We start from the raw sequence: 25,083 nt of genomic DNA, 5'->3' as shown, positions 1-25,083 counted from the left end.
ACGGTGTCACTTCTCTCATAGAATTTGTATTTTAAAGAGGATTCTTTATGACAGATCTTCATGGCAAGATTAATTTAATGCTCACTATCCTCCAAGCACTGGGCTAATTGCTTTACATAATTCTCACTACAATTGTATGAGGCAGTTTTTATTATTCCTTCTTTACAGCTAAGATAAGGCTTCATTTGACAAACATCCAATAGTAAGTTTCAGAACTAGGATGGGAATTCCTGGCTGTCTGAGTCCAAATCCCAGGTGAAATTTTATAGTTAGTATACTCTTTGGAAGCAAAGATCACCTCGTATTCTTTCATCACACTGTTTAGGGGGGCATGTATTTGTGTGTTCTAAATTTTCTGGAGTGCCTGTGTGGCTCAGTCAGGTAAGTGTACAATTCTTGATTTGGGCCTAGGTCATGATCTCACAGTTTGTGAGATAAAGCGCTGTGTTGGGCTCTGCACAGACAGTATGGGGCCTGCTTAGGATTCCAGGTCTCTCTTTCTCTCTCCCTCTTTCCAAATAAGTAAATAAACATTAAATTTTTATTTGTTTACTTGTATAATATCAGTTTCTTCCACAGACTTGAGACTGGTGAACCTACCCGTTTTAAATGAACCTACCTGTTTACGATGAAGTAAAAATAGATTCAATCTAGAAAAAACAAAACATTCTTTCTTTTTTCTCTAATAGAAAATATCTCAGCTGAAATGTTACAGCTCAGACAGGAGAACTTTAGCTCTATCAAAACCAATACTTCATGGGAGAGGAGTCTCAGCCTAAGAGGAATTGAGAAGTTCCTAAGGTTTGGCATCCAGGTCAGGACTAGGGCCCTTAATCTTCCAGCATCCACTACTGTTTGAACATTTTTCCAAATCAAATAAATTATGACACAAACAGTTTAAAATTAGAAAGTATTAACGAGACAAGTGCATTATGCTCCTGTGTTTTCTGTATGCTCAGACATAGGCTTTTCTATAGTTCACTTACTTTCTAAATTCAGCTATACTCTATGATGGCTCAAAACGCACAGTATGAAGAAATAAAATAATTTTACTCTGTAAATCTTCTCATAATGCCTTAATCCACTTCCTTGGTGCTCCTTTTATAATCAATCATTGTGGTTTCTTATCCTTTACTCTGAGACCCAGTTCAGCACTAGCATTTCTCACGTGTGGCCCGTGGTCAAAGGAGTAATGGTAGAGGGACTGGTTGGCATGGAGAGCATGTTTGAGAGTGCTAGACGTGTGATTTTAAATTTCAAGAAAGCTGATATACCAAAGACTGGGGATTTATTCTGCCTGGGACTCAATCCCAAATAATTTAATAAGATCATCAAGGCAAAATGGTACCAGACTTGTAGAAATTGAGAATAAGCTAGGGGTTTAAGTAGTAGAATAGAAAAAAATGATAAAATATTTTTGAAATATGTTTCTTATGTTTTATCCCTGGCTATGAGTAGCTTTATGTACTCTGGTGTTTCTCCTATTCAATGTAAAGATTGTTGGGACAGTGTTTGCAACTGTTATGCTCTCTTTATACCTTGTCTCAGGACCTGTTAGAATTCTCTACAAATAAAAGAGATGCTAAATAAAGTTTTGACTATCTTCTCTTGAGGATAAGTCCTCCTTTTCACAGGTGCAGAGCCCCTGATTTTCTGGGCATCTAGAGGATAGATGCATTAAACTCTGAGGCTTCTAAGATCTTGCATGTTGAGAACCACAGCAATATAATCCTCGAATAGTCAATGAGTCTTTGCATCTAAGCAGTTAATTTAATATTTGGAGCTAAAAATGTAAACTATAAATATTAACAGTTTTTTGAAGTTTGTTTGTTTCTTTGTTTGTTTAGAGAGCAGAGGACAGGCAGAGGAAAGGGAGAGAATCCCAAGCCTCCTCCAAACTGACAGTGCAGGGCCTGGCACGGAGCTCACACTCACAAACCATGAGATAATGACCTGAACTGAAATCAAGTCTGGCACCCACTGACTGAGCCACGCAGTCACCCCTAGATGTTAGCAAATTGAGTGTAGATCTGAGATCTGCTTAAAATTAAACACATAAATGCACAAATTCTGCCAGTAATTGGCAGCTAATTAAACTGCTTGGTATAGTAACAAAACAAGTGGTTTTTTTTCCCCCACAGAGTTTACTATAGAAAGAGTAGTATATGATGTACACATTTAAATACTGTCCTTGAGAGAATCCAAGCAATCTTTTTTATTACTTCTGAGATGACAATGCTAGTATTAAAATTATAATCCCTTGCTCAGATCCCTTTCTTAGACTTGGGGTTCACATCCAGTTTCTGTTTTACCAATAAGAAACTACCACTTGATATTTCCAGAACTCAAGTAATCTTATTCTATCAAACCAACTTTATCTCCTAGTTGATAGGAAATAGGTATAGAGCCATAAACTTGAGTTCCTTTTTGTTTTCAAATTCTGTTTGAATAATAAATGAATGGATCAATTAAAAATCAAAATCAATCATATATAAAGTTATAAGAATGATTTTAAGTAGGGATATTAATACTTTATGCATAATGGCTAAAATAACAGAAATATAATATGACATTTTCAAATGAGTAGAAGGGAAAATACAATTAATTCCCCCCTCTAAAAAAGATAATGAAAGCATAATGAGGGGGGAAAACATAGAAAAAGCAGAGTAACTACTACATACTTAGATGATAGAAACAAATATAAATAGGCTAAAGTCATTAGTTTAATACAGTAAGCACTCAAGAAACATTTGTTGAGGGGCACCCAGGTGGTTCAGTCAGCTAAGTGTCCAACTTTGGCTCAGGTCATGATCTCATGGTTCCTGGGTTCGAGCCCTGCATCTGGCTAGGTGCTGACAGCTAGCTAAGAGCCTGGAGCTTGTCTTTGGATTCTGTGGGTCCCCTCTGTCTGACCTTCCTCTGCTCAAGCTCTCTCTCTCTCTCAAAAATAAATAAAACATTAAAAAAACAATTAAAAAATAAACATTTGTTGGATAAAAAATACTACAATTTTGATATAATACAATGAGCATTTTTGAGAGATTTATAATTCTATTGTTAAAAAAGTCTTGCTTATAGCCACACTATGAAGGCTTTAGTATAGCTTTAACCAACATGTATATTATATGGTGCAAAATGTATCAAAGATTGAAATCCTGAGTCCATCATTTACTAAGTATAAATACTTAAGTGTTTCACTTAGTTTTCTGAAACTTGGATAAAACAATAATGACAATAATCTCTAACTCTCAGAATCTTTGCAAGGGTTACTTGTTTTACTGAATGTGAAAATATGATTATTATATTGTAGGGTGGTATTTTTAACTATAGCCTAATACTTCATATAAGAATTTTAAGTCCCACTTCAATGTAAGATTCTGAGATAATGTTAATGTACATCACATTAACAAAATATATTTAAAGTAAAGTAGTACTTACCACCATCTTTATTTAAAAGTATCTAAGGTGATAGCCTTTAAATCTTAAAATAAGTATGTGTGGTTATGGGTTTTATCAGGCTTATTCCATTTTCACAGACCTTTACAATATAATCTTGAGTTCCAAAATTACTAAACTTCAAACTTTAAAGAACATTTTTAGCAACCAAAATAATTTTGAGCAGGTGTGCTTAACAGTCTAGAAAAATATACTTATTTTCTCTTGGAGAGTAACTACTTCAGTATCCAATCAAGATGTTTTCATTCACAGATGCTACTGACAGGAGTTAATATTGTTCTCTGGGAAGTAAACAGATATTTTGCAAAAAAAAAAATCAATCCTAGCTTTTACTTTTATTCACACAAAAAAATGTACATTGTACATCTGTTTGCAGACATGAGAACATGGAGATTTGGAGTTTTTCTGAATATTATTTAATCTTCTGTGATATATAACTTTTATAATTTTATGTAGTATTGCTGCATTATCATAGCTGCTATACTTTGAAATAGTAATATTTGAATTAGGTCACCCAAATATCTGCAATAAACATGGGTTGCAGTAAATTAATAGCAGGATGCTAATAGTAACTGTCTAAAGCCCTATAAAACTTCCTATTAGAATAGCACATTTATTTTGTTCTTTAACATGAATTTAATAAATACCTACTGTTATGTGTGCTAAATTTTATACCCTAAAGAACATATAATCTTATAGGGGTAGAGGAAAATATTAGTAAACTTTTACATCCAACATTTTACTTCAACATAACAACATTCTGATAAAATTGATGGGAAGTAAGATGGTGGAGTAGTAGGAGGACCCTGGGCTTGACTCGAACAAAGCTCTATAAATATCAAATCATTCTGAATACCCAAGAAATAAATCTGAAGACTGACGGAACAAAATACACAACTAGTAGGAGAGAAGAGGCCAAATAATGGAAAGTAGAAGGTGAGAAGGTAAGATTTGAGGAAGAAAAGGATGAAAGATGCTGCAGAGGGGCAGTAGCCCTGGTACAGAGAAAGAAGAGACAGAGAGAGAGGGGAGCTCATGGAGAATCACAAAAGAAAAACACTCTCCCAATGACATTGACTGTGAAAATGAGAGGGGCTGATTTTCCTGAGATTGCACAATGAACTGGGCTTAAAGACTGGAGTTTTAGAGATCTGCAGCATGGCTGGTGTGGAGACCAGTAGGTGCTACAGTGCTCCTATGGAGAAGGAGGGCAAACAACCCAGTAGTTGATGGTGAGACCTGAGGATCCCCTGAGACTCACTGGGAGAGATGGTTTCCCCTTCTTGGAACGGGTCTGGGTGAGGTGGTATTGCCTCTGTGAGGACAAAAGAGCAGACTGGTGCTACTATCTTTTTCCCCTTAACATAGGTGCAGAGATGGCTGCTGGAGGAGACTAACCTGGACACTGGCTCTTTGTTGCACTTTATTGTCAAATCCATTCCCTTGAGCTTCGGTACAACTTCCTTTGTGGAGCAAATCAACATTGGTCCCATCGTGGTGAGACCCTCCCCAGAGGACCAGCACAGGTTCCTACCAGGTCAGGTGACTACAAGTTTGAAATTTTAAAACTTAGCCCACCTCCCTTTAATAGAACACAAGTGCACTGTGCTGCCAGGTGGCCAGACAGCCTAGATGCAGTCAGAGTGAAGGCAGGGATCTGACAGAAGCCTGAGAATCACAAGAGAAAGATTATTCTTCTGAAAGGTCTACCCAGAGAGCTATAGGTTTGAATTCCCCTCTCCAGGATTGGGGAGGGGGGGCTGGAACCATTTCTTTTCCCCATGTTTCAGCATAAACTGGCTTCAGTGAGCAGCACAGCGCCAACAGTGGTGATCTAAACTGCTAATATCAAGCCCCATTCACTGAACTCACCAAGAGCTACTTTTCTAGGGCAAGTGTTCCTGAGAACCAGAGTAGTAGGCACTTCCTCTAGAAGACCAGTACAAACCTCCTCCACACATTCCATCTCTACTAACCACAGAATTCTGCAAAGCTTCAGCTATAGAGGAAATAGTGTCAGGTTTCTTTTAGTAAGCAGATCAGAGCACATCTAGATAAAACTCACTGCCCACTGGCCAAGGCCAAATTCTCACCAATGAAGGGAAGGAGAAACTCTGCAGAGGACTGACCTAACAGAAAGAGCAGCAAAACACAGCAACAGAGTGCACAAAGCATACACCAGAGACTCTTCCTGAAGCACAGTACCCTGGAAAGTGTATGGCCTTTTCCTCATAAAGCCATTACACTAAGGATCATGAAAAATAATAGGCTTTTCTAACACAGAGAAGACAGAGACCTAGACAAAATCCCAAGATGAAGGAATTCATACCAAAAGAAAGAACAAGGAAAGGTCACATCTAGGAATCTAATCCAGATGTAATTGCCTGAGGGAGAATATAAAACAATCATAAGGAGACTAACTGGGTTTTGTGAAAAAAATAGAAGATGCCAGGGAATCCCTTAATGCAGAGATAAAAAACCTAATATCTAGTCAGGCCAACATTTAAAAAAATGCTTAACCAAGATGTGAAACTGACCAAACATATTGCCCATAAAAATGAAGGAATTAGAAGAAGGAATAAGTGATATAGAATTTAGAAAAATGAAAAATAATAAAGCTGAACAAAAGAGAAAGAAGAATTATGGAACACGAAAATAGATTTAGGAAACTCAGTGACTCCATAAAACATAATAATTCTCATATAATAGGAGTCCCATAAGAAGAAGTATAGAGAAAATGTGGCAGAAAGTTGATTTGAAGAGATTATAGTTGAAAACTTCCCTAATCTGGGGAAACAGACACCAAAGTCCAGGAAGCACAGAGGACTCCCATCAAAATCAACAAAAGCAGGTCAACATCAAGATAGTGTTGTTAAATTTGCAAAATACACAGATAAAAAATCCTAAAAGCTGTAAGAGAAAAAATAATTCCAAACTTGTAAGAGAAGACAGAAAAAAACAAAAAAGCTAGCAGAGGATTACTTCAGAGACATTTGACAGGCCAGAAGGAAGTGGTATAATATATTCAGCATGATAATGAGAAAAATATGCAGCTAGGATTACTCTATCCAGCAAAGCTATCTTCTAGGATAGAAGGAGAGCTAGAGTTTTCCAGAAAATCAAAAGCTAAAGGAGTTCATGACCTCTAAACCAGCCCTACAGGAAATATTAAGGGAACTCTCTGAGTGAGAAAGAAAACCCAAAGTGACAAAGACTAGAAATGAGTAGACAAAATCTCTAGAAATGACTTAACCAGTAACACAATAGCTCTAAATTCATATCTCTCAATAATCACTCTTATTGTAAATGGACTAAATACTCAAATCAAAAGACATTGGGCATAAGAATGGATTAAAAAAACAAGATCCATCTATATGATTCCTACAAGAGACTCATTTTAGACCTAAAGACACCTTCAGATTGAAAGAAAAGGGATGGAGAAACATTTATCATGCTAATAGAAAGTCAGAGTAGCCTTACTTTTGTCAGACAAATGAGATTTTAAACCAAAGACTGTAACAAGAGATGAAAAGAAGGGCACTATATCATAATAAAGGGGTCTGTACATCAAGATGTAACAATTGTAAATATCTATGTCCCAACTCAAATATACAAAACAATTAATAACAAACATAAAGGAATCATTGATACAATAATAGTAGGGGCCTGTATCACCCCACTTACATCAATGGACAGATCATCTATGCAGAAAACCAACAAGGAAACCAATGGCTTTGAATGACACACTGAACCAGATAGACTTAACAAATATATTCAGAACATTTCATCCTAAAGCAGCAGAATACACAATCCTTTCAAGTGCACATGGAGCATTCACCAGATTGGATCATATACTGGCCTTAAAAAGTAATAGAAAATTGAGATCATACCATGCATGTTTTCTCACCACAATGCTATGAAAATTGAAGTCATCCACAAGAAAAAAAAAAAAAAAGAAAAGACAATGAACACATGGAGGTTAAAGAATACCCTAATGATGAATGAATGGATCAACCAGGAAATTATATATATGCGCGTGTGCACACACACACACAGACACGTACAGACACGAATATGGAAACAGAACAGTCCAAAACCTTTGGGATCCAGCAAAAGCTGTCATAAGAGGTAAGTATATATGAATACAGGCCTATCTCAAGAAACAAGAAAAATCTCAAATATGCAACCCAAACTTAAACCTATAGGAACTAGAAACAACAACAACAACAACAGCAACAAATGAAGTCTAAGGTCAACAGAAGAAGAGAAATAATAAATATTAGAGCAGAAGTAAGTGATATAGAAACAAAAAATGAATAAAAACAGTAGAGCAGATCAATGAAATTAGGAGCTGGTTCTTTGAAAGAATTATTAAAAATTATAAAACCTTAGCCAGACTTACCAAAAAGAAAAGATAAATTAAGTAAAATAATTTATTGATTAAATAAATAAAATCATGACTGACAGAGATGACAACCCACACCACATAAATACAATTATAAGAGAATATCATGAAAAGTTATATACGTAAAAATGGGCAATCAGGAAAAAATGGATAAATTCCTAGAAAAATACAAACTACTAAAACTGAAACAGGAATAAATAGAAAATTTGAACAGGCCCATAACTGGCAAAGAAATTGAATCAGTAATCAAAACTCTCCCCAAAACCAGGCCGGATGGCTTCCCAGGATAATTCTACCAAACATTTATTTTTTATTTTTTTAAATAATTTATTGTCAAATTGGTTTCCATACAACACCCAGTGTTCTTCCTCACAAGTGCCCTCCTCCATTACCACCACTCCCCTTCCCCCTTCCCCTCCCCTTTCAACCCTCAGTTAGTTTCCCCCTCCCCCTCCCCCTTCAACCCTCGTTTAGTTTTCAGTATTCAATAGTCTTTCAGGTTTTGTGTCCCTCTCTCTCTCCAACTCTCTTTCCCCCTTCTCCTTCCCATGGTCCTCCATTAGGTTTCTCCTGTTCTCCTGTTAGACCTATGAGTGCAAACATATGATATCTGTCCTTTTCCACCTGACTTACTGTGCTTAGTATGACACCCTCAAGGTCCATCCACTTTGCTACAAATGGCCATATTTCATTCTTTCTCATTGCCATGGAATACTCCATTGTGTGTGTGTGTGTGTGTGTGTGTGTGTTTGTGTGTGTGTGTATATATATATATATATATATATATATATATATATATATATATACAAACCACATCTTCTTGATCCATTCATCAGGTGATGGATATTTAGGCTCTTTCCATGATTTTGCTATTGTTTTTTTAAAGAGGAGTTAATACCTATTCTTCTCAAACTACTCCAAAAAATAGAATCAGAAAGAAAATTCTGAACTCATTCTATGAGTCCAGGAGTATCTTGATCCCCAAACCAGACAAAGACCCTACAGAAAATACAGAATTATAGGCAAATGTTTCTGATGAATATGGATACAGAATTCTCAGTAAAATATTAGCAAATAAAATCCAACAGTACATTAATAGGATCAATTGCCACCATTCAAACCAAATGCAATAAAAGGATGAGAACCTATGATCCTTTCAATAGAACAGAAAAGTCATTTGGCAAAGGACAGCATCCATTTTTGACAACACAGCCAACAAAGTCAGGTTAGAGGGAACACATCCCAACATCGTATATGCCACATATATTAAAAAAAAAACACCACTACTATCCTTAATGGGAAAAAACAGAGCTTTTCCTTTAAGATCAAGAACAAAACAAGGATGTACACTCTCATCATTGTTATTTAACATAGTACTAGAAGTCTTAGCCTCAGCGATCAGACAACAAAAAGAAATGAAAGGCATCCAAATCCGCAAGAAAGAAGTCAAAATTTAATTATTACTGATGACATAATATTCTATGTAGAAAACACCAAGGATTTTACCAAAATATTGCCAGAACTGATACATAAATTCAGTAAAGTCACAGGATACAAATCAAAGCACAGAAACCTATTATAGTTCTACATACCAATAACGAAGCAGGAGAAAGAGAAATCGAGTAATTGATCACAGTTACAATTGCACCAAAATCCATATGATACCTAGGAATAAACTTAACCAAAAAAGATCTGTACTCTGAAAATTATAGAACACTGATTAAAGAAATTGAAGAGGACACAAAGAAATGGAAAAACATCCCATAGTCATGAATTAGACCACTTAATATTGTTAAAATGTCTAAGCTATCCAAAGCAATCTATACATTTAATGCGATCCCTATCAAAATAACACCAGCATTTTTCTCAGATACAGAACAATCCTATAATTTGTATAGGACCACAGAAGACTCAGAATAGCCAAAACAATCTTGAAATAGAAATGCAAAGCTGGAAGCATCACAATTATGGACTTCAATTTATATTAAAAAGGGGTAGTGATCAAGACGGAATCATACCCATAGAAAAATAAACACACAGATCAATAGAACAGAAAAGAAAATCCAGAAATGAGCCCACAACTATATGGTTAACTAATCTTTGACAAAGCAAGAAAGAATACCCAATGGGAAAAAGACAGTCTCTTCAACAAATGATGCTGCCAAAATTGGAGAGCAACATGCAAAATAATGAAACTCAACCACTTTTTAAAATCATACAAAAAATAAATTCAAAATAAAGTCATACACACACACATTTAGGATGAAAGACCTAAACATGAGACAGGAAACCATCAAAACTCTAGAGAACATAGGCAGTAACCTCTTTGACATGGGTTGTAGCAAATTCTAACTACGTACATCTCCGGAGGCAAAAGAAACAAAAGAAAAATGAACTATTGGGACTTCATCGAAATACAAAGCTTCTGCACAGTGAAGGAAAAAATTAACAAAACTCAAATGCACCTTCAGAATGGGAAAAATATTTGCAAATGACATAAATGATGAAGTGTTAGTTTCCAAAATCTATAAAGAACTTATCAAATTCATTACCCAGAAAACAAATAATCTAGTTGAAAAATGGAGAGAAGACTTGAGTAGACTTGTGTATTCCAAAGAAGACACACAGAAAGCTACAAGACACATGAAAAGATACTCAACATCACTCATCACCATCAGGAAAATACAAATAAAAACTACAATGAGATATCACATCACACCTGTCAGAATGACTAAATTTAACAACATAAAAAATTACAGGTGTTGGCAAGGATGTGGAGAAAGGGGAACCCTCTTAGACTGTGGCTGGGAATGTAAACTGAGGCAGCCACTATGGTACACAGTATAGAGGCTCTTCAAAAAGTTAAAAATAGAATGACCATATGATCCAGCAATTGCACTACTCAGTATTTACCCCCAAAATACAGAAAAACTGATTCAAAGGGATACATGCATCCAGATGTTTATGGCAGTATTATCAACAATAACCAAATTATGGAAAAAGCCCAAATGTCCATTGACTAATGAATGGATAAAGATGTGGTAATATTTACAATGGTATATTACTCAGACATCAAAAAGAACAAAATCTTGCCATTTATAAAAACATGGATGGAGCTAGACTGGATTATGCTAAGTAAAATAAGGCAATCAGAGAAAGATCAATACCATATGATTTCACCTACATGTGGAATTTATTTAAGAAACAAACCAGAAAGATAGAGAGGCAAGTCAAGAAATTGACTCGTATTTACAGAGAACAAACTGAAGGTTTCTGGAGGGAGTGGCCAGGGGGAATGAGCTAAATGGTTGATGGGTATTAAGAAGAACACTCGTCATGATAGACACTAGGTGTTATATATAACTGATGAATAACTGTAGTTTACTCCTGAAACTAATATCATACTACATGTTAACTAACTGGAATTTAAATACAAACTTGAAATAAAAAATAAAATTCTGATAAAATAATTAGTTAATTATGGATTGAAAGCAGATTGTAAAAGAAGACTGAAGAAAAAACTAGAATTAAGTGTCAGTTTAATATGTATGCTATAATGGTCTACATGACTATTTGGATTAGACAGAAATTTCGTTCTATGATTTCTGGTATGTATCAGTTTATGTACTCATTTCACAATATATGATCTCATTTGCCAAAACCAAGGTAGTTGTTGAGGTCATAGCTAATAGGTGTTAGAGCAAGGACAGAAAATAAAGATCTCTTCACCAAATATCCCTGGCTCATACTTTCTACACTTACCTTGCCTCTTAGGCAAGAATTTTTTATTTTACTTTCCTAAAACATTTTCAGAGTTCTCCTTTTTCTTGACCAAGCAAGGCACTAGAATTTAATCACAATTTCTCAATATGATTATTCTCTCCATTGCTAACTCTAATTCTTTAGCTTTTGGTTTATTTTATTAGCAAAAGTGCAAAATATCACATTCTATTCCTTATTAATGATGAGAATCACATTTTATTTATCTACTCTATAATTATGTTCATTCACATCATCATTATGAGAAAAAAGGTAAATGATTAAAAAAGTTTTGTCACTGCATGGTGAGAAGTTTCCAAGCACTATGAGGACTTTCATTTTGATTCTGAATGGGATGGTTTATGGTTTGCATAGGGTGTCATAACTGAATACCATAGACTGGTATTAAACAACAGAAATTTATTTTCCCACAGTACCGGAGATTGGACATCTGAGTTTAGTGTGTCAGCATAGTTGGTTTCTGGTGAGAGGTCTCTTTCTGACTTGTATATACAGTCTTTGTAGTATATTCTTACATGAGGGAGAGAGAAAGAGCAAGTTCTCTAGTTTCTCTGCTTTTAAGGACACTAATCCTATCCTGAGGGCCCTGCCCTCATGACCTTATCTAAAACTAAACACCTCCCAAAGGCCTCATCTCAGAATACCATCACACAACATATGAATTTTGGGGTAATTCAATTTAGTCCTTAGTAGATGAGGAGTTTTTGGAGAGGATCATGCAGAATTGGGGAGGGACATGATACAACTTAGTTTTAAAGAATTACTCTGCTCCTGCATGTTGCATAAATACCCCAATATTCATAGCAGCACTGTTAACAATAGCCAAATCATGGAAAGAGCCTAAATATCCATCACCTGATGAATGGACCAAGAAGATGTGGTTATGTATATATATATATATACACACACACACACACACACACACACACACACAATGGAGTATTCCATGGCAATGAGAAAGAATGAAATATGGCCATTTGTAGCAAAGTAGATGGACCTTGAGGGTGTCATGCTAAGCAAAACAAGTCAGGCAGAGAAGGACAGATACCATATGTTTGCACTCATAGGTTTAACAGGAGAACAGGAGAAACCTAATGGAGGACCATGGGGAGGGGAAGGGGGAAAGAGAGCTGGGGAGAGAGAGGGACGCAAAACCTGAAAGACTATTGAATATTGAAAACGAACCGAGAGTTGAAGGGGGAGGGGGAGGGGGAGGGGAAGTGGTGGTAATGGAGGAGGGCACTTGTGGGGAAGAGCACTGGGCATTATATGGAAATCAATTTGACAATAAACTATTAAAAAAAGAATTACTCTGGCTATAATGCTAAGAATAGTTTCAAAAAAAGATAAACTAAAAAACAAGGGAGATTAGTTAAAAGGCTATTACAGATAATCTTAGTAGAGGATGATGGTGGTTCATTCTAGAAACGTACAGTAGACGGTATGAGAAAAGGTCAGATTTTGGAGAAAGTTTTGAGTGACTAAGGCCTGATAGATAGTGAGAGATGGAATTGTCTTTGACAGAAGTGGAAAAGGCTGCAGGTGGAGTAGATTTGGGAAAGATATTACCAGGAGTTCACTTTTAGACATGGTTAGGCTTGACATGCCTATTAGCCGTTCTGATTGGAAATGCCAAATAGGCAGATGGATATACAAGCCAAAATCTTGGTTGGAGATATATATATGGTAGGTGTCAGTATTTAAGAGCTAAGCAAGAAAGCATTTTATGGAAAATGGAGTGATCAACAACTTGAGGACTGAAAATAATCCAAGTGCCCACCGACTGAGTAATGGATAGACAGAATGGGGTGTATTTATACAATGACATACTCTTCCGCAAAATACAGTAACAAACTACTGATCCATGACACAATATGCATGAACATTAAACTAATTAAAAGAAACCAAACATGCACTCTCTTTCTCTCTCTCTCACACACAGACTTCACATTGTATGATGCAGTTAAAAAGACATTTCTAAAAAAAAGTACATCAATGCTTGCATGAAAAATTAGATGGGAATGCCTTTGTGAAATGATGGAAGTGTTCTAACACTAGATTTTGGTAATGACAGAACAACAAAATAAATTTACTTAGACTTGAGGCACCTGAGTAGCTCAGCTGGTTCGGTGTCCAATTTTGGATTAGGTCATAATCTCAAAGTTCATGGGTTCAAGCCCCGCATCAGGTCCCATGCTGACAGCTCAAAGCCTGGAGCCTGCTTCTGATTCTGTGTCTCCCTCTCTCTCTGTTTGCCCCTCCTTTTCTCGTGCTTTCTCTCTCTCTCAAAAATAAATACAACATTAAATATAAATTTTCTAAAACTCAGTGAACCGTACACTTAAAATGAGTGAATTTCCTGGAGTATAAGTTGTACTTCAATACATCTACTAAAAAGACATATATATATATATATATATCTATATATATCTATATCTATATCTATATATATCTTTCTCTCTCTCTATATATATATATATTCTCTCTCTACATATATATATGGAGAGAGAGAGAGAGAGAATTGAAGGAGTGGAATTAAGTATGATAGACAAAGAGTTTGAAGAATTTTGCTATGAAAAGAACTAGAAAAATGAGGTAGTAGGTGAAAGATGACATAAGTCAAGAGACCTTTGCTTTGTTTTGTTTTCAGGTGGAGAAAAGGGCAGTATAGCTGCATTATGTTAGGAATGATCCAGAAGAGACTAACAATGTCTGGTGAAGATGCAGAAAAGAGAGGGAATAATCACTAAGTGATTTCTTAAAGTAGACAGAAAAAGGATGAACTACATACAGTGCACAAGTTAAGGGATTGACAGTAGAAACACAACAATGCATCTCTATTAAATAAAGGGAAATTAGAATGTATCAGTACAGATGCTAATGAGTGTCTGATTTGGTGGTGAAGGCTGTGTAAGTTATCCCATAATTGCTTTCCTTTTCACAGTAAAGTAGGTTGCAAGATTATTAGCTGAAAGTAGGGATGGCAGAAAAACTGAAGGATGGGAGAGACACCAAAGTTTTCATAGAATTACAGTAAGAGAAGTTAAGTTTTTTTTTAAGCAGTAAAGTGTACTTGATATTCATCATTTGGTTTTTAAACTCAGACCAGTCTGCATAACTCTCTGTCTCTTTTCCTTTGCAGTCATTGAATCTACATCAAGATTAAGGTTTTGCAAAATGTCAAGCCAGTGTGATGAAGCATAAAGGGGATGGGAAAACTGAGGCACTATGCGAGAAGATGATAAGGAGAAAAGTGAGAATCAAAGGAGGGAAAGTTGGATGAAAAAGAGCTAGGATCAATTATTTGTATATTTCAATGAGGTTAAAGGATTCCTGGAATCAGGGTAATGGAAGGAGTGAGCAGGAGGTAGTAGATGCTAGGCAAAAAATAGAAGTGTGGTAATTGAGAGATTGCAGTGTTGGAAATAACATATCAAATGGCTGAGGTTGATTGCAAAATAAGAGCATTCCACTGGAGCAATAAAAGAAATAAAGAGGACAGGATGTTGTAAGACCTCTGTTGAAATTATCAAATATTAAGACTGGAGTAGTATTAAAGAAATTGACAGTGACCCAGGAGGTAAATTCTTCAGGAAATGAAGATAATGAGCTGGGAGGGTGTAAATGACTGCAGCAAGAAAGTGTAGTCTGGTGGCTTGAAATTCAAAACTGAAGATTTGTAAAGGGGTAGGAAGGGGGAATGGGTATAAGGAGAAGGGAGGGTATCTGCTCCAATCTTACTTTGAATGGCAGATACAATTCGGGAGAATAAACAGCCATAACTTTAAAGGGCTGCAGGAGAAGCTGTGTCTTCAGGGGATATGGAAGTTTCAATTGGAGCAAGAATATAAAAGAAATGCTTCACAAAGAAAATCAAGATAGATAGGATTTGGCTGATCAGGAGACAACTACCCATGTGACAAGTGTTAGGCATTGGCCTGGAGGCTGAGTTACTCCTGCTGTTTTGAGCCATGCAGGTATCCCCTAAAACTCTGTGGTGCTGATATTTGAGTGGATCATTTGACATAACACCCAAAATGAGTATCTAGTTGAATACAACCTCTTGTATCATATTAAATTATACAATAAACCTGATATTTCTTTTTTTTAATTAAAAAATTAAGTAATCTCTACACTCAACATGAGGCTCAAACTCACGACTCCAAGGAGATCAAGAATTGCATGCTCCACCAACTGGGCCAGCCTACTCACCAGTCTAATATTTCTTATGACACATATAAATAGCAACCATCTGGTGTTACTCTTACTGATCTCAATCAGATATCACATTTTTATTTATTTAATCAATTATTAATGATGAAAGAAACAAGTCAGAAAAAATGTGGTTTAAATTAAATTCCCATTCAGTCTATGGCCTATTGATAGGTGTCAAAGACTAGCAGCATGTAACTCCCCCCAAAGTGTATGACTCTATTAATTCCTTAACATTTACACTTCCTTAACTAAAAGCAACCTTATCTTGACAATAGCTAAACCTTCAGGGTCCTGTGAGACCCTGCCTTCAGCATTCAGAAATTCCTTGGAGATTTACATTATCTATATCTCCCTTCCCTCCACAAACTTGAGAGTACATAGTCAGTCACTCCTCACAATCCCAGCGCAGGCAGACATAGCCACAACAATTAACAGTTAGAATGGCAATATAACAATCTTATCATAGGAGAGAGTCTTCTGTCCAGTAGTATTTAGAGTATATTATCTTTAATTATTTAGCTAGTACTCTGATACATTACCAGAAAAACATGCACATTTCCACCTAGAATGTTTCCTACTTAATACACTACCTAAAAGAATGAGCATATAGTAAAAAAAAAAAAAAAAAAAAAAAAAAGCAGCAGCAATATAGAATGGGATCCTACTGTACCTGGTGAATGAGGCGGAGGAGAGCACATCAGAACAACCCCCTGGCCTTCCCTCACAGAGACTGCACTTCTTGTCCGGCCACTAAAATTTCCCAGATCTGTCAATATAACACAGCATTTAGATGCAAGGCTTAAAAAGGGGGGGAAAAAGTAAGGAATTACTACTTTTATAACTTGTGCCTACTTTTCTGTCATTATCCAGACAAGGTTTATTTTTGTTTGTTAAGCAGTGGTAGGAGGGCCTTAAAAATAAATCCATACCATCCAATTTTAAATGCCACAATTTTCAGATTATAGGTACTGCACGCTCTTTCTTTCTACTGAGGATGCATACAAGTTGCCAGTGTAGGAAGAAAATAGACAATGCATTTATAACCCACTAAATAGTCCTTTTATTTCTTTATAATACTTCCTACATATTGATTTTTCTACTGTTAATAAAACCCATTCATGCATAGTGAGAAGGAAAATAGAAGTGGTTAGGGGTGCCTGGTGTCCACACTGCTGCCTCCGTATGCAATGCTAGGAATGGCATGTAAAACCAAGCATGAATTTTCCAAATTAGGGAGACTTGTGTGCTCTAGCAGAATATAATGAGGATATAAAGTATTCTTTTTCTCTAAATATGAGTGAAAAAGTCCTGCTATCTTCATTTTATAGAAGCCTGGAATGGCTTGTGCAAATTAATTATACTCATCCATTTTGATTACTCTGGGAATAGTGTAGTTATCAAAATACTCAACTATAAGTATGAAGGATTATAGCATTGATTAGGGTTCAACTGTCTTTCCTTAAATTATGTTGTATTTGCACTATTTGAAAATACTTTTTAAAAAACAAAGTGGCCTGACAAAGAATACGTATTATTTGTATTTCTATTATTGTTTATCAATCTATTCAAAACTCAGTATATATGGCCCTTTCCCCTTTCTTGAGCTAGGTTGATCAACAATGTGCTTTTTAAAATAGTTTCCTAGAAACTGTAGGAGTACACTATTTTAATAAATAAACATTGTCCCAAAATTCCCAGTCTATAAAATATGTTCTCATGGTGAAAAATGCTTCTTGAAAATGTTCTGCCTTTCCTTCCATTATTCACCAATTGTTAAAGAGATTTTTTGAAACTTTTCATTACTTCATGTTACAATAGTATGTTTCATAGTAATCCATGTAGACTTTCAAATTTAATGTTTGTTAACCTGATGAATGTGAGAGTAAGCAGGAAAAAAATATACTGAAATTATATAAAGGAGATAAATCACTAACTTTAATATGCTAAGAGGGATCCTTCTTAAATACATTTAAAATTAGGAAGAACTAATAAATAGTAAGTGCATAATGGCAAATAAATAGGGAAGTATTCATTATTGATGATGGAAGTTTTAGGAGTTTACACATAAATCTGTTTTGTTGTAAATAGGTAGGCATTTCACAAATTGTATAGATAACAAAGAAGGAGTTGTCTAATTCTATGTTTTTTTATAGTGGTGGTGGTGGTTTGAAAACATACACATTAACTTCTGATAAAAATCAAGTTCACTCATTTTCAAATATATGTGACTCATGGCTTTAACCTCATATGCATTGATTCTTAAGGATAAAAGCTATCTTTTTCCCAATAGATAATTTTAATATAAAAATAATAATGACAAGGTTTCTAGTTTGATTCTCTTTGACTCTACTATTAAACACATAGCACAGGAACACACCATGAGGCAGTAGTTGCATTAAGGCTATATCTCTTTAGAGATTATATGTTTTTACTTCCCTTTTTTCATCCTCTTTGAATTTGTAAACTCTGAAAAGCTATTTGAATATTAATGTATTATAACTGAATTTCTTAAACGATTTACGAAACACATATGTAACTTCCAATATATTACTACAAGTTTATGTCATGTTTATTATGGCATTTCACATCAACCTGTTGTAGTTAAAAGAAAAATTTTAATAGAAAAGAATTCTAAATGTATAATGTTAACAGATAGTAAGATCTAAAAGGGATTTCTCCTGAAAAACTTTATAAAGATCACACTGGGTGGTATAGTGGGCTGAGCAAATTTGCAAACAAATTAGGAAGGGTTGCAAATTTGCATGTCTGAGAAGACATGCAAACACACACACACACACACACACACACACACACACACATTTAAAAAAACCATTGCATAGAAAAGTGAATTAAGAAGAGCCTGGGTGGCTCAGTCGGTTGTGTCCAGCTTTGCTCAGGTCATGATCTCACAGTTCATGGATTCAAGCCCCGCATCAGGCTCTAAGCTAGCTTAGAGCCTGGAGCATGCTTCAGATTCTGTGTCTCCCTCTCTCTGACACTCCTCTGCTTGCACTGTCTCTCTCTGTCTCTCAAAAATAAATAAAAAACATTTAAAAAAAGAAAACTGAATTAATATTTGAAGAGTTGAAGAGAAAAAGGTAGTCAGGAATTGGTGAGAAGGAAAGTGCACAAGAGGTTCTGGACGCTGATCTTATGCTCTTATATTTCATACAGTAGATTGGTTAGTAATTAGGAGAAATGAGGGAAAAATATCAAGGCAACAGTATAAGTCATATACAACTAGAATAAAATGTGGAGGTTTATCTGTCTCTGGACTTTAATTTCCTAGTCTTAAATCCGTTCTGAGTAAGTGACAATGTTTAGTGTATGGGAGTTGTGTGTTTGGAAGAAGTAATGGGAGTCTAGTGCTTATTTAAATTGCACTTGGTCCTGTAGGTGGTGTTAGTAAGTTTTAGACTGTCAATATCCCAGGCATTATCAATTCATTCTCTGACCTTAAAGGTGTTGTGAAAAACAGATACTTGGTTATGAGTTCTAAACTTCAGAAATTAAGTTTAAATTTTACAAAAACGAAAACTATTGAAACAGGTAAAACACTTCAGAAGTCAGACCTGAGTTTTATTAATTACTAACATTTGGTATTAGATTCTTATGTAAAATTGAAAAACTAAAATAGGTACTCTTTCTGAGATTTCTCATGGCTTTAACTTCTGTGACTTCTATAAAACGACTGACAGATTTTCTAATATTTGCTGCCTCACTTGCAAAGTTGTTGTATATATTGAAGTCTTCTTTCAACACTTTTATTTTTTGTTGTTACTGTTGTTTCTGTTTTCATTAGGATTATTAAGATCATTGTCAAATTTTTGTGTCTCATACAAATATCCTGCAATACAAATTGGTTGCACCACATTCAGAAACTATTTTTGACATTCTAAAACAATAAAAAATGGGAAACAAAAATAGATGAATAATAATCACACTAGATACAAGCATACATATGCTATGCTAGGCATCTTGTAGATTAAATACTAAACATATGTGAAGAGCAAATAAAAACCTGTCTATGGTTGTAAGGTTAATAGGTAGTGAGATGGCAAGTCAAAATCAACATCATAGTTTAAAACAATGTATTAGCACAAAACCAATTCAATATTTGGAAGTTAGACCAAGTTGATTTCAGGACTTTAGAAATAATCCGCATAAAGATCTCTTATGAAAAGTTATTTTCTGACAAATTAAAGACCTATAGATAAAAAAAACTAGTGAAGAATGGAAAAGTAATTCTTACATTTATTTTGAGCAAGAATTAAATTAGCATTTCTATCCATTTGTCTGCATGTAAAATCTTTCCTAAGACACTCTACAACAAACATGATTGTTAATAATAGTTTCTAAAATAAAAATTTGGTTGTTGATTGGTACCCTGACTGAAAGCCATAGAAACATGAATCTTTGTGGTGTTCTTATTGACAAATGTGAGCTCTTAAGCCCAATATGTAAACGCAGAAGGCAAAGGCTTATTATCCCCACTTATTGATCAGGGGACATTGGCATTCTCCAATGTTAAATAACAGAAATAAAAACTCACGGCCAGTATCTGAGTCTTTAATATGACAAATTCATTTTTGGAACTAGCATATTTCTAATCTAGAGTTATTCCAATACTCTTAATTTAGAACGTTTTAATCGATGTGATTATTTCTTTAAATATTTACCTATTACACCACATGAGGTAACCTACAATTCTTTAAAATAATTGTAAGTCCATGAATATGACATCATATCACCTTTTAAAAGTTATTTAATATTTTTTGAATATATCAGTTGAGCTAATTAGAGGTATCTCAAAAAATACACTCCTATTTATTACATGAAAATAAGAATTGAATTAAAATACCGCTAGAGATATGGTGAGGTAAATCTACATGAGATCACTACAGCTACAATGAAACTTTCTTCATTCCCATTTTCCCTTTTTATATATAACAGGTCCGATGACTAATCTCTTGCTGTGGCTTGCCATTTTCACTAACCAAAGGTTTCACTAATTAAAAGGAAACCAAAGTACACCAGTGTACGTCTGCCTTGAAAGAGACAATTTTAACAGCATTACAAGTAAAACAGTAAATTGTAATTGCTTTCATAAAAAGATTAATTATCCAAAGAGTGTGATAAAAATGTTTTTGATCTTAGGTCTTTTCTTTGATATCTTGATGTAGCTTACAAAAAGCTACTTCTACTATAAATAATACATACAGTGAAATAATCTCAAAAGCAAAAGTTGCATATAAATTTGTTTGACAATTGTGATGATAGTGTATAAATCCTGGTACAGGTTCTATACATGTGACTTAACTTTCTACACTCCGGGTAAGGAAATATATAAATAATTCTTTATTTTCCCACTTAAATCATGCTTTTTTCTTACTTAAAAATTAATTCAATTATAATGAACATGTGTTACATTAGTTTTAGGTGTACAATAGAATGACTTAACAATTCTACACATTACTCAGCATTCAACATAATGTACTCAATCTCTTTTACTTTTTCACCCAACTACCCTTCTTCCTTCTGGTAACCATCAGTTTGTTCTCTATAATTAAGAAATAATAATGATTATTTGCTTACTTCTAAGTTAATATTGGTTTTTAAAATTCAGATCAGTTTTAATTCATTATATTTATCAAGCAATTATAGGGCTGAGCATCGAAATGTAACTCATCATCATCATCAATAGTAAGTATAGATTTTGAGTATTATAGACCCATCGATATAGGGGAAAGGTCTCATTTACTAAAGCCAACAAGTCATTTAATATTCCTAAATTTCATATATCTTTTGGCTGTCTCCAAAGCTTTGGGGCTAACTATTCTCTTCAGCCATTTTATATTATATAGAATTAATACTTCCTTACCTAAAACCATGACTCCTCTCTCTCTCTCTTATTTATTCCTCTAGCACAACTTTAACCTAAGTCAAATAAAACTATTTACCTATTGTTCTCTTGGCAAGGGAATGCGAATGAAAAAGAACATCAACGATGATGACTAGTTTTGCTCTAAATTCGTCCATCTTACCCAAACTTAGGACCTTTGGGCCACCTAAACCCAATACATTTATGGAGTTCACTCTTTCTCCTCTAGACAACAGTTTTACATCTCTCTTTTAAAACAATCTCCTGCCCTTTCTCCCACTTCTTCTTTCCTACTTCCTGAAGAAAACAAAAGTAATAAAAATATCATTGGTAGTGGTGTGTGGTTGGTTCATTAAGTTAAGCATCCATCTTCAGCTCAGGTCATGATCTCATGGTTTGTGGGTTTGAACCCTGCATCAGGCTCTGTACTGACCACTCAGAGCCTGGAGCCTGCTTCAGATTCTGTGTCTCCCTCTCTCTTTGCCCCTCCCCACTCTCTCTCTTTCTCTCTAAAAAATAAATAAACATTAAAATTTAAAAAATTTTAAAAATCACTGATGGGGCACCTGGGTGGCTCAGTCATTTAAGTCCCTAACTTCAGTCTGGTCATGATGTCATGGTTCAGTCTTGAGATCCTTGTCGGGCTCTGTGCTGGCAGCTCAGAGCCTGGTGCCTGTTTTGGATTGTGTCTCCCTCTTCTCTCCGCCCTTACCCTTCTCTCTCTCTCTCTCCTCTCTCTCTCTCTCTCTCTCTCTCTCTCTCTCTCAGAAATAAATAAAACATTTAAAAATATCACTGATATACATTCCTCCTATGGGGGTCACTGCAATGTGTGTCAAGGTTCCCCTTTAATAAAGGACTTTTCCCAACTGTTGGGGGTCCTACTGATGGCTATGAGCTCTTAGCACTTTTCTGGACTGCCTTTGCTACAGAGAATCAGTTCAACCAAGGTTATTATATCCCCTTCTTGGGTAGCACACAGCCAAAAACTGTTCAGTTTGTAAAATATAATGACCTGTCTACCTTGGTGTAACTCCAGGCAACCCAGAAAAGTCATTCTAGCTTTAAATATCCTCCTTGGTGTCAGCTGGGATTACTGTTAAATGTCTATCACAGCTCCAATTATTCTTCTCACACCTGCTCCTACCTCCTCCCTCCCAGTAGGAGAATTAAAAGGGCACTTTTTTAATAAGCATCATTCACACTAAACTCCTTTCATGGAGGCTGTTTCTCAGGGAAGTCAATCTGTATCATCACCACATTAGCTGTCAACTTATCTATATCTACACTGTTTCTGATTATCTTATTATAAATGAACTGTCTTTGATCCAATCAGAGACCCACCTCTCCCTATTGCTTCATCAATAACATTCAAAATATTGGTATATCTCCACAGTTTATAAGAAAAAGAGGAAGAAAAAAATACCTCTTTGACCTAATTTCCTTCCAAATACCAGTCAATTCCCCCAAACCCCTTAAAACAAACAAACAAACAAACAAACAAATAAGCACTGCAAACAACTTCCATTCTCTCAAAAGTTTCCCTAATCTGGCTATCTTCCTACCACTGACCAAATGCTATCATGAAGGAAGCCAATGATCTTCACATTGTTAAATTTATTGATCAATTTCTCATCTACTTGACCTACAATAAGTATTTAATGGAGTTGTTCACACTTTTCTTCTGAAAACAACTTTCTTTGCTTGAATTTCTGCTCCTTCACTGTGCCCTCCCCTGTGAATTCCAGTTTCATTAGCCACTTTCACTGTGCCCTAATGAATACCACTTTTATTTGCTTATTCTTCCTCATATTTCCAATACCCAAATATTTCAGGGCCTCAACTTAGTCCTTGGACCCTTTCATTTGTCAATCCACACCTTTCCCAAGGTTATCTTATATTTAACCTCTTATATTAAAAAATATATACACTGAAGAATTAGAAAATTTATTCCTTCTTGGGTACCTCCCTTGAATAGTAACACACACACACACCACACACACACACACACACACACACACACACACACAGTTTGCATAATGTATCTATTCGGATGTCTAATAGGCATTGAAACAGAGCATATCCCATTCTCAGCTGCCAGCCTACCATTGCCATAATATTTCCCATAAGAGTAAATGATTATTCCATTTTCCCAGAAAAAATAAAATCCAAAAATCATCTGTAATTCCAATATGTTTCTCACATCCCACATACAATTCATGAGCAAATCCTATTGATTCTATTTCATAATATATCCAGAATCCAACAACATCTAACCTTCTGGATTATTGTTATATCACCCTACTGTTCTCTCTGCTTCTTCCTTTGCTCTCTTTAAGTTTACTGTCAGTAAAGCAGCCAAAATTGGTTATTTTATTTTTAAAAAATTAAGTTTATTTATTGATTTTTGAGAGAGAAGGAGAAGGAAGGCACAGAGAGAGAGAGAGAGAGAGAGAGAGAGAGAGAGAGAGAGAATCCCAAGCAGGCTTTTCACTGTCAACATGGAGCCTGGTGAAGGGATTGTACTCAGTTCATGACCTGAGCCAAAACCAAGAGTTGGATGCTTAACCAACTGAGCCACCTTGAGCCACCTAGGTGTCCTGATTATTTTAAAATGAAAGTAGGCAACATGACCTAAATGGCTTTCTATGTTACTCAGAGGAAAGATGAAACCACTTATGAAGGACTGCAGGCTTAGACCATCTTGTATTTGTTGCTTCCTTGATGCCATCTCCTACTATATTCATCTTCCTTTTCCCCATACTAGCACAATGGCTTCCTTGCTTTTAAACAAAACATGTCAAGTGTTGTCCTGTCACAGGATCTTTGTATTTGCTGCTTCCTCCAATTAGAACAACTCTTACCACACCTCATCCCCCAGATATAATTTTGGTTGTCACCTAAACTTCCTTTACATCTTTATTTCCGTGACACCATCATGGAGAGATCTTCTCTGGCAATCTTACCAAAAAGCGCAACTTCATTATCCCATATATATTCCTTCCCTAATTCATTTTTCTCATTGGTACTTATTCTGCAACAAACTATTATTTGTTTTTCTTGTCTATTGTGCCTCCAACACATAGAATTTAAAGTCTACGAACACAGGGATATTTGTTTGCTATGTTCATTATAATATCCCCAGATCCTTTCCCTAGCTTTTCTCTCTGCCTAGGATATTCTCCCTCCTGTGTACTTGCAAAAGTCCCCCAAGCTTTGTGCAGGTCTCTGCTGGAATGTCATCTTTGCAGAGAGGATCTTTTTGATCAGTAGATTCTTTTTTCCCATTCTCTTAAGTTCTGTTCTTTTTATTCTGATTCATTTTATAAAATAACTCTTGTGATCA

General features: G+C 35.4%; 1 protein-coding gene across 1 annotated transcript in view; it reads right to left on the bottom strand.

Moving 5' to 3' along the window:
- CNTN5 (contactin 5) overlaps positions 1 to 25,083 on the bottom strand; it is a 1,016,132-nt gene that overhangs the window by 417,730 nt on the left and 573,319 nt on the right. Inside the window, exon 8 of the mRNA XM_029915651.1 lies at positions 16,527 to 16,622. Coding sequence (XP_029771511.1) covers positions 16,527 to 16,622 — 96 coding nt within the window. The remainder of the gene's footprint in view (positions 1 to 16,526; positions 16,623 to 25,083) is intronic.

The sequence above is a fragment of the Suricata suricatta genome, chromosome 11 (genome assembly GCF_006229205.1).
Source record: "Suricata suricatta isolate VVHF042 chromosome 11, meerkat_22Aug2017_6uvM2_HiC, whole genome shotgun sequence".
Classification (NCBI taxonomy): domain Eukaryota; kingdom Metazoa; phylum Chordata; class Mammalia; order Carnivora; family Herpestidae; genus Suricata; species Suricata suricatta.
Note: the sequence above shows the minus strand (reverse complement) of the source record. Positions and strands in the feature narration are given on the sequence as shown.